The sequence below is a fragment of the Physella acuta genome, unplaced genomic scaffold (assembly GCF_028476545.2).
Source record: "Physella acuta isolate Inbredline_101_S28 unplaced genomic scaffold, ASM2847654v3 ptg000217l, whole genome shotgun sequence".
Classification (NCBI taxonomy): Eukaryota; Metazoa; Mollusca; class Gastropoda; family Physidae; genus Physella; species Physella acuta.
This window is the reverse complement of record NW_026731736.1, coordinates 149,380-163,590: the sequence shown is the minus strand read 5'-3', so window position 1 is coordinate 163,590 and position 14,211 is coordinate 149,380. Positions and strand designations below refer to the sequence as shown.

The window sequence follows — 14,211 nt, the reverse complement described above, 5'->3', positions numbered from 1 at the left end:
TGAGGATGTAAATGAGGTAGTAAATGAGGTTGTAAATAAGATTGTAAATAAAGTTGTAAATACAGTTGGTTGTAAATGAGGTTGAAATGAGGATGTAAATGAGAATGTAAATGATGATGTAAATTATGATGTAAATTATGATGTAAATTACAATGTAAATGAGGATGTAAATTAGGATGTAAATAAGATTGTAAATGAGGACGTAATTGAGGATGTAAATGAGGATTTAAATGAATATGTAAATGAGGATGTAAATGAATATGTAAATGAGGATGTAAATAAGGATTTAAATGAATATGTAAATGAGGATGTAAATGAGGATGTAAAGGACTCACCACGGGCACGCAGCCCCTGACCACAGGGAGGGGAGACGGGGGGCAGCACACACTCGCTCCACTCCGAGGGCTCCCAGAAGTAGGTCTCACAGACGGGCAGGAAGTAGCAGACGTCCTCGTCCCTCAGGTCTTGGGGGCACTCGATCCCCCCGTTCTGGGGGTAGGTCGCGATGTAGCGCCGCCTCTGTCTCTTTGGGTAGAGCTGGAGGGCTGCGACAAACGGGGGTGGGGGAAAGGGGTGATACGTTCGTTAAAAATAATATATGTTTAGATAAAGATGTACTTCACGGTAGTCAGTTCTATTTCAGTAAAATTCGACGAAAATCAGATTTTTTAAAATAGTTGATACTTATTTTTACAAGCTTTTACTTAGTTCACAATGTCTGTTTGTTCGTTTGTGGTTTGTGGCAAATTTTGTAACTTAATTTTGACCCACTTCTAATGCAGCGATTTCGTTCAAACTAACAACATGTATTCTTCTTCAATGACAATGCAATAATATCTTTTTTAATCTAATTAGAGAGGAAATTGAATTTTTAAAAAAACTTTATACAATAATAAAAGGGGCTCTCGCGGTCGGCTGATATTTTGATTGCATGTCGACATATATCTAAGTGACGCAGATAACTATTTTTTAACAAATCACATATGGCATTGGAGAATTAGAGGAGCAGCCATGACATACAGGTGAGACTGTGAGAATTAGGTGACAACATAAGACCTACAGGTGAGAATTAGTGGTGACACAATAAGACATACAGGTGAGAATTAGAGGTGACACCATAAGACATACAGGTGACACCATAAGACATACAGGTGAGACCGTGAGACATACAGGTGACACCATAAGACATACAGGTGAGAATTAGACCTAACACCATAAGACATACAGGGGAGAATTAGCGGTGACACAAGAAGACATACAGGTGAGACCGTGAGACATACAGGTGACACCATAAGACATACAGGTGAGAATTAGCGGTGACACCATAAGACATACAGGTGACACCATAAGACATACAGGTGACACCATAAGACATACAGGTGACACCATAAGACATACAGGTGACACCATAAGACATACAGGTGACACCATAAGACATACAGGTGACACCATAAGACATACAGGTGACACCATAAGACATACAGGTGACACCATAAGACATACAGGTGACACCATGAGACATACAGGTGACACCATAAGACATACAGGTGACACCATAAGACATACAGTTGACACCATAAGACATACAGGTGACACCATAAGACATACAGGTGACACCATAAGACATACAGGTGACACCATAAGACATACAGGTGACACCATAAGACATACAGGTGACACCATAAGACATACAGGTGACACCATAAGACATACAGGTGAGACCGTGAGACTCACCTTGGGCTGGAAGACACTTGACCCCACCACAGTCCGACCACTCGGACCAGTTGGTCAGACGACAGTTACTTGGGCAGACGGTAAAACACACCTGGGAATTGACGGGGCGAACTCGTCTCATACACCTGTAAGAAAAAATGGCGGCTTATGAAGGATGGGTTGACGCTTGTCAATAATGTCGTCATTTTAAGTGGTCGTTTTTGATGTAACACATAAGGGGAGGGTTAAAACTTTTTCGACAACATACGATGCGGTTATTTTTGGTATATTGCATACATGTTTATCTATTTACTCTAGATTTAAGCTTTTTTAAAAATAGATGGGTGGGGGTGGGGGTACTGGGTGATGAAAACATTTTTATGCTAATTATCGATGTCATATGATGATTTGATATGTGGCTTCAATGAGTGGGCGATAAGCTGATCACAGTTCTATCGATTGTAAAGACGACTACGTGACTCGAAGGGGTGGCAGCCCCTGGTACCTCCCCACCTAGATACGCCACTTGCTCGAACAATCTTAAATGTGCTTCTTTTTTTAGTTAGATAAACACTACTTCCTCTGCCTATATTCAGGGTTACATTAAGATAATATTAATATAAATATTAATATTGTATGAATCGCTGTATGAATAATTATCTCTACTTAGAACATCGCTTATCTTTTCTATACATTTCATCTTCTTGACATATCAATACAAATTTTGATTTTAAATTAAGGTTGCTATTTCTATATTAATAAAAAAAGCATATGACCAAATTAAAATTAAACTTTAGCTCGGGCTCAAAAAAAGAACTAAAAAAGTTGACTCAATGAATAGTTCTACGATTTAAATGTACTCACTTGCTGTCGTCTGCCGGTAGTGAGCTCAACGTCTGACACTCCACCTTTCTCGTCTGCATGCCCGAGCCGCACCCCGTGTGGACGTTCTCCGGCCTGAGTTCACACTCGCCCCACGGGGACACCTCCCACTTGTACGTGTTACAGTCAGACACGACAGGGCACTCTTCGGTCTGCTCTAGGTCAACGTCCCGGAAACAGAGGTTGCTGCCTCGGTCTGGAACAATCAGTTCCAAGTTAAGGTTATGATTTTCTTTATTACCGTAAAAAATTTGATCAGCTTTGCATTTTTGCTATAACGTGAAGCCATGGAGTTGCTAAGAAAGAGAAGTCTAACTGTTTGGAAAATTGACAGCTATTGGGAGTTAAATAATATTACGTCATTTAGACTTGTCACAATTGCAAAGTTCTTACATGTTACACATTACGTGATAACAACCTGTATTAGCACAGAGGCGTAGCGAGGGGCGGGGGGGGGGTGCGGATCGCACCGGGTGACACCATGGCAAAAAAAAATTGAGGGGGGGGGGGGTGCAAATCGAAAGTTTGAGAGGGGGAGGTTGCAAATCGAAAGTTTGAGAGGGGGGGGGGGTTGCAAATCGAAAATTGAAAGTTTGTCCCCGGGAAGAGTCGCTACGCTTCTGGGGAGGGGGGGGGGGTGACACCATTAAGTGCCGCACCGGGTGACACCCGACCTCGCTACGCCACTGTATTAGCATAATCCAGTTTCACCTGTCCCACTTTACCCGTCAAACAATAACTCAGTGTAGCTTGTCAAGCTATACACTAATGTCTTATGTGTCCTTCTTTCGAGCCATTAACCATTTATACATACCCACAACATGTTTCACCTCGTAATGTGTGAAGTCTCACCTCACCACGTATCAAAGTCTCATCGCATCTCGTGTCACCTTCAAGTCTCACCTCACCACGTATCAAAGTCTCATCGCATCTCGTGTCACCTTCAAGTCTCACCTCACCACGTATCAAAGTCTCATCGCATCTCGTGTCACCTTCAAGTCTCACCTCACCACCTGTCACCATCACGTGTCACCATCAGGTCTCAAGTCATCACATATCTCACAATATATCACGTGTCACTCTATTATCACGTGTCACCCCACTACCACATCTCCCCATCACGGCCCACCCCCTCATGAACCCAACCCCCTCTCATGAACCCCACCCCAAGACCTCTCACCTGTGCCCTTATGTGTCAACACCAGCCTCTGTCTCCGCCTCCTCTCCCCCCTCCTGACCATCCCGTAGCTCGTCTCCACTGTGCAGGGGTTGGGGCAGGCTGACCACTGGGTCCACTCAGACAGCACGCAATCCCCCGGGCAGGGGACGTAGCAGCCCGCCCAGGTGGGTTCAGGCCTGAGGTACTCATGACACAGTCGTTCTCGAGTTTTCATCTGGTAGAACAAAATATATCAACACATGTTGTAGATTTAATCTTGAAATAAACAACATTCAAATATGATTGAAATGTACTTACATTAGATTAAAGTGTTCATTTTACATACGGGTAATCCGTGGGCTAAATTATAGGGTAAATAAGTTCCTTTCCAGGCTGATGGTCAATGGGACAAGTGAAGAAGAGTTTGCCTGTTTCTGTGACCTCGGCATAGTGTGGTTAGCCGCAACAGTAAAACATCTCTTTGTAAGTAGGGAAGCCGGACGTTTTCCCGAAAGACACTTGCCCGAATGCCGTTTTCCCGAAGGCCGATTTCCCGAATGGACACTTGCCCGAATGCGACAAAGGCCTGAATGGACACTTGCCCGAATGCGACAAATGCCCGAATGGACACTTGCCCGAATGCGACGAATGCCCGAATGTCACTTGCCCGAAGGCCGTTTGCCCGAAAAATGTTAATATTAGATAATAAATAATTTTATCAAATAGAGATTCTTTATCAATTTAAGTTTAAAATTTTGATAATAAACACAATTCTAGCATAAAAAAAATTTTTTTTATAATTTTAAAATTTAGCTTTTATTTTTTTTTCCGTAATTGAGAAATGGCTGTAAAAATTTTTTTTTTTCTTTAATAAATGTAAGGTGATGTCCTGACACTATTTTGATGTCAGTTTTGAACACCTTGTTTAGCCGACGTGTTGCGGTGGTTATACAGCGCTTATGACATGGTGTAGCCGGCGCGGCGTCTCGCAACATTGAACAGAGGCGCGTTTGTTTGTTTATCTTATTATGCTACACTTGTGTGGTGATCATTTCACAATAGAACTAGGCGCGGTCTAGGCGGCGAATTTAAAAACTAAAGATAGTCAAATAAGTTTGATCTTCATTTAATGCACCTTGTTTAGACAAAGTGTTGAAGCGATTAGTTAATAAAGAAAGCAAAACTCATTTTTAAAACTTGTGATAAACGAAAATGATATTTTGTCTTGTTTTATAGATGGAAGACAAAGTATGTTTCTACACTTTTTATATAGCAAATACTAATTAATTTAAAATGTCTGCGTGGTAATATATAATATTATTTTTTACATTCTTTTTGCGAAGATACGTTTTGTGTATCAACATTTCAAATTTAAATTGATTACGAATGATTATTTGGTAAAATATAATGTTAACATTTTTCGAGCAAACGGCCTTCGGGCAAGTGGCATTCGGGCATTTGTCGCATTCGGGCAAGTGTCCATTCGGGCATTTGTCGCATTCGGGCAAGTGTCCATTCGGGCATTTGTCGCATTCGGGAAAGTGTCCATTCGGGCATTTGTCGCATTCGGACAAGTGTCCATTCGGGCGTTTGTCGCATTCGGGCAAGTGTCCATTCGGGCATTTGTCGCATTCGGGCAAGTGTCCATTCGGGAAATCGGCCTTCGGGCAAACGGCATTCGGGCAAGTGTCTTTCGGGAATTTGTCGTAGACCCGTAAGTAGAACCCCCCCCCCCCCCCCCCCCCCCCCACCACAGTATTAGGCTCTCCTTATGGTTGAGCAGCATGACAGCATTTTAGAAGCAAAGATGACATGTACTCACCCCGTCCTTTTCACCTACCACCTGTACTCACTCCTTTAGTATCACAGACCACCTGTACTCGTGGTAGTAGGTGGTACTACAGGAGGGGGTGATCTCTTAGATAACGTGTAAATGTCATAGATCACCCCCGACACCTTTGTTTAAATGACAGAGATCACGCCCAACACGTTTGTTTAAATGTCATAGATCACGCCCGACACCTTTGTTTAAATGACATAGATCACGCCCGACACTTTTGTTTAAATGACATAGATCACGTCCAACACTTTTGTTTAAATTACATAGATCACGTGTTACTCACCCCGTCCTTTACACCTACCACCTGTACTCACCCCGTCCTTATCCACACACTCAGCCCTCTTGATCTGCGAGCCGTTGCCACACGACCCCTGGTTGGGCTGGCACACGTCTAGGGTGATGTTCCACATGTAGCACGGCCCCGGGATGCACGTCCGGGTCTCACTCAGGTGGGGGCAGAGCTTACCCAACGTCCCGGGGAGCGTCAGTACCTCACGTGTACGGAACTTTTGACCTGTGACATTGTCAGTGGATACCATTGTCAGCTGTCAATGTTCGTTTTGTGAAGATAACACTAAGATATTGTCAGTGTTTAACATTGTCATCTGTCGATGTTCATTTTGTGAGGATAACACTCAGTTCATTAAATGAAGATACATTTTGGACCTAAGAGTTCGTAAAGCACATGAAGTAGATGTCATTTTGTTTTCTTGATCACATTGGCGTATGAAAAGGAAGGCGTGGTTAGCACTATGTACAACCACCATTGGCGTAGGCAAGAGGGGTATATGTATATATATATATATATATATATATATATATATATATATATATATATATATATATATATATATATATATATATATATATATATATATATATATATACATGACTTAATACATTGGAAAAAATATTTGAACCCTTCCCATGACCAATTCCTGGCTACGCCACTGACAACCAGCTAACAACTTGACCTAGGTGAGTAAAGTAACCTGCAGAGCTGGATGGACGCAATCACGTGACACATATACGAGCTCACACTCACTCACCATAGGCGGTTTCCGTCCGTTTCCTGCGGATGGCTGGCCGCTCACACTGCTGGTCTATGCACGTGCTCCACTCTGACCACTGCGACACGCTGCAGTCCCAGTTGCACTCCATTGCGCATGTCTGTGACACGGCCGGCTTCGGTTCAGTGCACCTGGACTCGTCCACCGGCCGCTCTTGTTTGTCGGCTGTCACCGATATGTAAACAAATAGGTATGAACAATGTCACGTGATGTAAGCTTAGGCAACATATGTGGAACCCAACACCTTTCATCAAATACATATCGCCACACCCAACTGAACCTCAATGACGACAATTACGGCCCAAAATTTACCATGTATTTATACATATATATATATATATATATATATATATATATATATATATATATATATATATATATATATATATATATATATATATATATATATATATATATATATATATATATATATATATATATAATATATAAAGCTCAGTTCTGTAACGTGTGGCAAATAAGTTTGTCGTTGACAGTTCTATGGATTTAAGTGTTAGATTTTTTATCGTGCTCATAGTCTAAATTTACGAGTCAAAAAATTACCATTGAAAGTCTTTAAAAACAATTTTCACTCTATTTACTTAGAAGAATAATTTTCAATTATGAACGCGACATAAAATTTTTAAAAAGTGTATCGACGTTTATAAAATTTCTAAAATTGTGTCGGAAAAGTATTGACTGCACAGTTACTTCCCTTTAATAAAAAAAATTCTTAAGAAGAAAGAATTTACATTTTATTACTTTGTTTTTGGTGTTAAGAAAAAAAAAATAATTACATAATTAGCGGGGATTGATTAAGTGCAATGTCGTTAGGTATTTTTAACACTGCCTTTTATTTATTCTATACACTGAACATACTGTTCAATAATTATTATTTTTTTTTTAAATCAATAACATTTAATAAGCCAGGTCCTACAAATCCTATATGTTTATTTCTTTCCATTTACGGATAAGCTTGGAGTATTATCATTTTTGTTCACTAAATTGAAACAGGCGCGTCCGCCGGCGCCCTTGCACGGTTCGATTTGGCACCCTGGGCTATCATGTGAGCGCTATGCTGCATAGTTTTGTTTTTAACAGTGCGATAGACTATGGGTAAGAAAGGTTACTATAGTCTTTAAGTGAATCAAATCCGGGCGTCCTCCGGCACCCCGACAGGGTGCTATTTGGCGCCCCGGGCCTTCTGGTGTACGCTATGGTATATACGTTCGCGTGAGTTCAAAAGACTATGAATAAGTTATGTACTATAGTCGTTTACTAAGTTCAATCAGGCGGTGACGTCATGGTGCGTCCTCTGGCGCCCAGACAGGGTGCTATTTGGGGTCCCGGGCCTCCCGTGTTCGGTTTCGCGCCTACGTTCATTAAAGTGAGTGCAAAAGACTATGAATAAGTTGGGGTACTATAGTCGTTTATTAAGCTGAAACAGGCGATTCCGCCCCGGGCTAGACTCTGAGCACTGTGCGTTTATGTTCGCGTTAGTGTTTTCTTTGTGTTTAGGTTGGGTTTGCGTTAGTGGTTGCGTTTTGATTTGGTTCGTTTTTGTTCTTTCTTTTTTTCGTTTTCGTTTGTGTTTTATCTTTTTTGCGTTTGTGTTTGTATTTGTGTTTGTGGTTAGTTTTGCGTTTGTATTTGGTTTGTTTTCGTTTGTTTTTTCGTTTGTGTTTTTTTCTTTGGGTTTGTGGTTGGTTTTGCATTTGGATTTGGTTTGTTTTCGTTTGCTTTTTCGTTTGTTTTTTTCTTTGTGTTCGTATTGGTGTTTGTGGTTGTGGTTGGGTTAGTTGTTAGGTTTTTGTTTTCGTTTGTATTTGTAATTGTGTTAGCGTTATGTTTGCGTTTTGTTGTTTTGGTTTTGGTTTGGGTTTGCAATGCCGGGTTTATGATGATTACTAAACACACAGGTAATGGTCTTTAACAGAAAGGTTTTTCACAGAAGCCAGAGCAGGGCCTGGCCGGGACGGCTAGTATATATATCTAATATATAAAGCTCAGTTCTGTATGTAATGCATTTGTATATCGTTGGAATTGTACGAATTTAAGTGTTAGAAAATTATCGTGCGCATTTGTCTAAATTTATGAGCTAAAAAATTACTATTGAAAGTGTTGGGAAATAATTTTCATTTTTCAAATTACAGTAATAATTGTCGGCATGTTCATTAAACACAAGTTTTAAAAAAAATATCATCTTTTACAAAAATTCTAATTATGTCTTTATTTAGTCCTATAGCACTTACTTCCCTTTGATAAATTAGGAAAAACACAATTACTTCCCTTTATAAACCCATTGCATTCCGTGAAAATAATTTACTTTTTAATTACTTTGTTTTGGTGTTGGGAAAAAAAATAATTACATAATTAGCGGGGATTGATCAAGTGCAAATGTTGTAGGTATTTTACGGATAAGCTTGGAGTATTAAAATTGTTCATCAAATTGAAACAGGCGCGTTCGTTTAAGTGAGTGCAAAAGACTATGAATAAGTTGGGGTACTATAGTCGTTCATTAAGCTAAAACAGGTGATTCCGCCCCGGGCGTTTATGTTCGCGTTAGTGTTTTCTTTGTGTTTAGGTGGGTTTGCGTTAGTGGTTGCGTTTTGATTTGGTTCGTTTTTGTTCTTTCTTTTTCGTTTTTGTTTGTGTTTTTTTTTTTGGGTTTGTATTTGTGTTTTTGGTTGGTTTTGCGTTTGAATTTGGTTTGTTTTCGTTTGCTTTTTCGTTGTTGTTTTTTTTTTTTGTTGGTATTGGTGTTTGTGGTTGGGTTTGTTGTTAGGTTTTTGTTTTCGTTTGCTTTTTTGTTTGTTTTTTCTTTGTGTTTGTATTGGTGTTTGTGGTTGTGGTTGGGTTTGTTGTTAGGTTTTTGTTTTCGTTTGTATTTGTAATTGTGTTAGCGTTATGTTTGCGTTTTGTTGTTTTGGTTTTGGTTGGTTGTGGTTTGGGTGGGCAATGCCGGGTTTATGATGATTACTAAACACACAGGTAATGGTCTTTAACAGGAAGGTTTTTCACAGAAGCCAGAGCAGGGCCTGGCCGGGACGGCTAGTATAATATATAAAGCTCAGATCTGTATGTAATGCATTTGTATGTCGTTGGAAGTGTATGAATTTAAGTGTTAGAAAATTATCGTGCGCATTTGTCTAAATTTATGAGCTAAAAAATTACTGTTGAAAGTGTTGGGAAATCATTTTCATTTTTCAAATTACAGTAATAATTGTCGGCATGTTCATTTAAACACAAGTTTAAAAAAAATATCATCTTTTACAAAAATTCTAATTATGTCTTTATTTAGTCCTATAGCACTTACTTCCCTTTGATAAATTAGGAAAACAAAATTACTTCCCTTTATAAAACCATTGCATTAGTCGAAAATAATTTACTTTTTAATTACTTTGTTTTGGTGTTGGGAAAAAAAAATAATTACATAATTAGCGGGGATTGATCAAGTGCAAATGTTGTAGGTATTTTACGGATAAGCTTGGAGTATTAAAATTGTTCATCAAATTGAAACAGGCGCGTTCGTTTAAGTGAGTGCAAAAGACTATGAATAAGTTGGGGTACTATAGTCGTTCATTAAGCTAAAACAGGTGATTCCGCCCCGGGCGTTTATGTTCGCGTTAGTGTTTTCTTTGTGTTTAGGTGGGTTTGCGTTAGTGGTTGCGTTTTGATTTGGTTCGTTTTTGTTCTTTCTTTTTTCGTTTTTGTTTGTGTTTTTTTGTTTGGGTTTGTATTTGTGTTTTTGGTTGGTTTTGCGTTTGGATTTGGTTTGTTTTCGTTTGCTTTTTCGTTTTTTTTTTTTTTTTTTTTTTGTTGGTATTGGTGTTTGTGGTTGGGTTTGTTGTTAGGTTTTTGTTTTCGTTTGCTTTTTTGTTTGTTTTTTTCTTTGTGTTTGTATTGGTGTTTGTGGTTGTGGTTGGGTTTGTTGTTAGGTTTTTTTTTCGTTTGTATTTGTAATTGTGTTAGCGTTATGTTTGCGTTTTGTTGTTTTGGTTGGTTGTGGTTTGGGTGGGCAATGCCGGGTTTATGATGATTACTAAACACACAGGTAATGGTCTTTAACAGAAAGGTTTTTCACGGAAGCCAGAGCAGGGCCTGGCCGGGACGGCTAGTATATATATATACCACAATAAGCCCACTATGTAATTTACAACATACATTACCGCTCTGATTAAATATTCGGCATTGGACCATTACAACATTGCCCTATTACATATTCCCTCACCCTATGTACCAGTGTTCTCAAATATATCTCCCCCCAAACTATCCTTCCCTTACCCGAATACATTTATAAGCTTTATTAGCCACCCCCCCATTCCCACAAATACAACCCCACCCCCTATCACTTCCCTTCTCCTTCCCGCATTTCCTCACACAAAGCCCAATGTATTTACACCGCCTATCCAAATATATAGCACCGTCATAAAATCACGGCATGTGTGCTCATCCCACATCTCTACACAAATAACACACCAGTGTGTATACATTCCACATCTCTACACAAATAACTTATAAGTGTGTACACATCTCTACACAAACAACACACCGCTGTGTACTTAACTCTACACAAATAACACACCACTGTGTACACATCTCTACACATCTCTACACAAATAGCACACCTTTGTGTACTGACTATACACAAATAACACATCACTGTGTACATATCAATACACAAACAACGCACCCGTGTGTACTCACCATCTAACTCCATACAAATCACAGTGCGGATCTGTATGCCCGTCCCACAGTTGTTGTACCCCGGCACCGGGACACATTGACCCCACGTCATGGCCGTCCACTTGGATCTACAAACCAGCACAAATTAATTAATCTAATTAATTAATTAATTATAACAACGAGATTGTTATATGTTGGTAGATGTGGTGTCGGCCTTTTTTGTCACTCGGCGTTTTAATCAATCGGCTATTTGTCAATGTTGAAAGAAACTCTGAGTGTTTGGATAGTACATATTTATAGAATGGTTTACCGTAATATGAGAGATATTCGCTCAGTAAAATGTCTACAGAACCTATGGAATAATTTACCGTAAAATGCAACATACTGGATTAGTAGAATGTTTACAGAAAATAATAGATGACCTACGTTATGCATGACCTTGGAACTTTGACCTCGTCCTTGTTGAGCCGGATGTAGTCGACCAGCTGACTCGGACAAGGCGCGCCATCTCCAAGCGGAAGTTGTATTACCTGAAAGTAGGTCACAGTAAAACAAGAAAGTAGGTCACACTAAAACAAGAAAGTAGGTCACACTAAAACAAGAAAGTAGGCACCATTAAAACAAGAAAGTAGGTCACATAAAAACAAGAAAGTAGATCACACCAAAATAAAATAAATGTATAGAATTAAGTTGCAGTCGGTATATAATACACCTTATGTTTCCAATGAAAGATATTAGCGGATAAAAATAAATCATCGTATCTTTTCATTAGTGGTTTTTATGAAGTTATACATTTGGGTTCAGAGGAAAGAGGGGGGGGGTCATTCTGTATGATATTCATGTTTGAATTATTGCTTGCACACCATACATTATTTGACGGCTTCTTATAAGTCATAGATCACGTCTGATTTACTTGCTAAAGATCTATAGGTCACGTCTAACTTACTTGCTTTAATCTCTTACACCACGTGTGACCCCTTTGTTTAAAAGTCATAGATGACGTGTGACTCACCTGCCTGGTCCTGATCATGAAGCCAGGGACGAGGATGCCATCAGGACCCACGCACGAGCTGTTGAACGGCCTGAGAGATGACCACTCGGACACCAGGCAGTCCTGCGGCTTGATGCACGTGCGGTGTGTCGTCAGGACGGTGTTGGGCAGCTTGTCTGCGCACATCCTGCTCACAGGGGGAAACAGATGGTCAATGGTCACGTGGGATGGTTGATGGAAGGGTAGTGAGTATTCGGGGGGGGGGGGGTGATTACACAGGGTGACACCATTAACATTGTGGGAGGACGTAATCACTATATATATATATATATATATATATATATATATATATATATATATATATATATATATATATATATATATATATATACATAGGCTTCATTGATAGCATAACTCAAAGATTATATTACATTAACTTTTGGAGTTAATTTCCAATATTTAATTTGGATACATATAATATGTACCGACATTCGTACTTCATGTGAAAGCTATACTTCGTCATTTTCTGTTTTTATTGAAAATAGTATAAAATAAATGAAAAATAATTACTTTAGAAAGTCACCTCCCTTGAACATAGACCATAGGACGTAGTATTTGTTTACTTTTTTCTCCAAACGTTGCTAAGTTTATATAAGATAATAGGGTATATGGACATATCTAAAAGCCCCAACGGGTTTTTACGACGGGCAAAAAGTTTTTCGTTACCCTCTATGATCGGGCTACCTCACAAAATATGATGGGGGGGGGGGGTCGTTCGGCAAAAGTTTTTTTTTTATACACAGCTCATATAAGGCGCCCGCATTCGAGGTCAGTTTTGACCCCTCATCGTGGACTTTGCGGCCGACCGGTATCGGCCCCCTTGTTCTGTCGACCCGAGGCAGGCGCCTACCAAATTTGAAGCACCTGGGGCGCAGGAATCGCCCGATCGGGCATCGAACCAGCGTAAAATGTGAAATCTATAATTTCGAGATTGTAGGCGTTAGCTATACGATCTCAGTGTCTTTTTATTTTAGGGTCCATAACCACCCCACCACAATAAGCCCATGTTAGTTGTTTGTTATATAAAATAAATGTGACCCCATGGTGTCTACACTATAATTAATGCATAAATTATATCAGCCTAATTTCTGGCCAGCCTACTTGAGTGATGTGAAGCGCCCTTTAGTCTGCACGCACGAGATGTCTCTCTTCTGGTACCCAATCAACGGATGCGACCGGATGCTCTTCATGTAGGCCGACTTGATGTCCACGCACGCCAACCAGTTGCTGAACTCATAGCTCACGGCGTTGCTGCAGTTCGGGCAGGGCGCCATCTCCGACAGCACGGGGCACTGGCTCCCCCGGTGGCGCGGGGGCACCACGACCTCGCGGGTCCTCGTGTGATTGGTCAGCTGGCAGGTGGCGTCACAGGGTGCCCAGTCCGAGAACTCAGTCACCACGCAGTCTTGCCGGCACAGCAGGTCGCACGGCTCGCTGTCTGCCGGCTCGGCCTCGATGTTTTCACACAAGGCCGGCGTGACCTTGACCTGGTCAGCCTTGCGCTCACAGGTCACGTTCCTATATCGTATGCCTTTGTTCTTGCTGCAAGACTGTACACCTGGAATACATACACAAGTTTATGAGTTACAGTGGACCCTCGAGACGTTGTGTATGGGGGGACATTGTGTGTGGGTGGGGACATTGTGTGTGAATGGGGACATTGTGTTTGGGTGGGGACATTGTGTGAGGGTGGGGACATTGTGTGTGAATGGCGACATTGTGTTTGGGTGGGGACATTGTGTGTGGGTGGGGACATTGTGTGTGGGTGGGGACATTGTGTTTGGGTGGGGACATTGTGTGTGGGTGGGGACAT

At 40.5% G+C, this 14,211-nt stretch overlaps 1 protein-coding gene across 1 annotated transcript in view; it reads right to left on the bottom strand.

The window, feature by feature from the left end:
• The window catches only part of LOC131937657 (thrombospondin type-1 domain-containing protein 7A), a 222,134-nt gene that overhangs the window by 104,160 nt on the left and 103,763 nt on the right, over window positions 1-14,211 (bottom strand). Inside the window, exons 5-14 of the mRNA XM_059295249.1 lie at window positions 13,500-13,956; window positions 12,360-12,525; window positions 11,774-11,877; window positions 11,369-11,475; window positions 6,644-6,829; window positions 5,909-6,108; window positions 3,776-3,989; window positions 2,578-2,791; window positions 1,735-1,859; window positions 336-545 (exon numbers count right to left, since the gene is read on the bottom strand). Coding sequence (XP_059151232.1) covers window positions 336-545; window positions 1,735-1,859; window positions 2,578-2,791; window positions 3,776-3,989; window positions 5,909-6,108; window positions 6,644-6,829; window positions 11,369-11,475; window positions 11,774-11,877; window positions 12,360-12,525; window positions 13,500-13,956 — 1,983 coding nt within the window. The remainder of the gene's footprint in view (window positions 1-335; window positions 546-1,734; window positions 1,860-2,577; window positions 2,792-3,775; window positions 3,990-5,908; window positions 6,109-6,643; window positions 6,830-11,368; window positions 11,476-11,773; window positions 11,878-12,359; window positions 12,526-13,499; window positions 13,957-14,211) is intronic.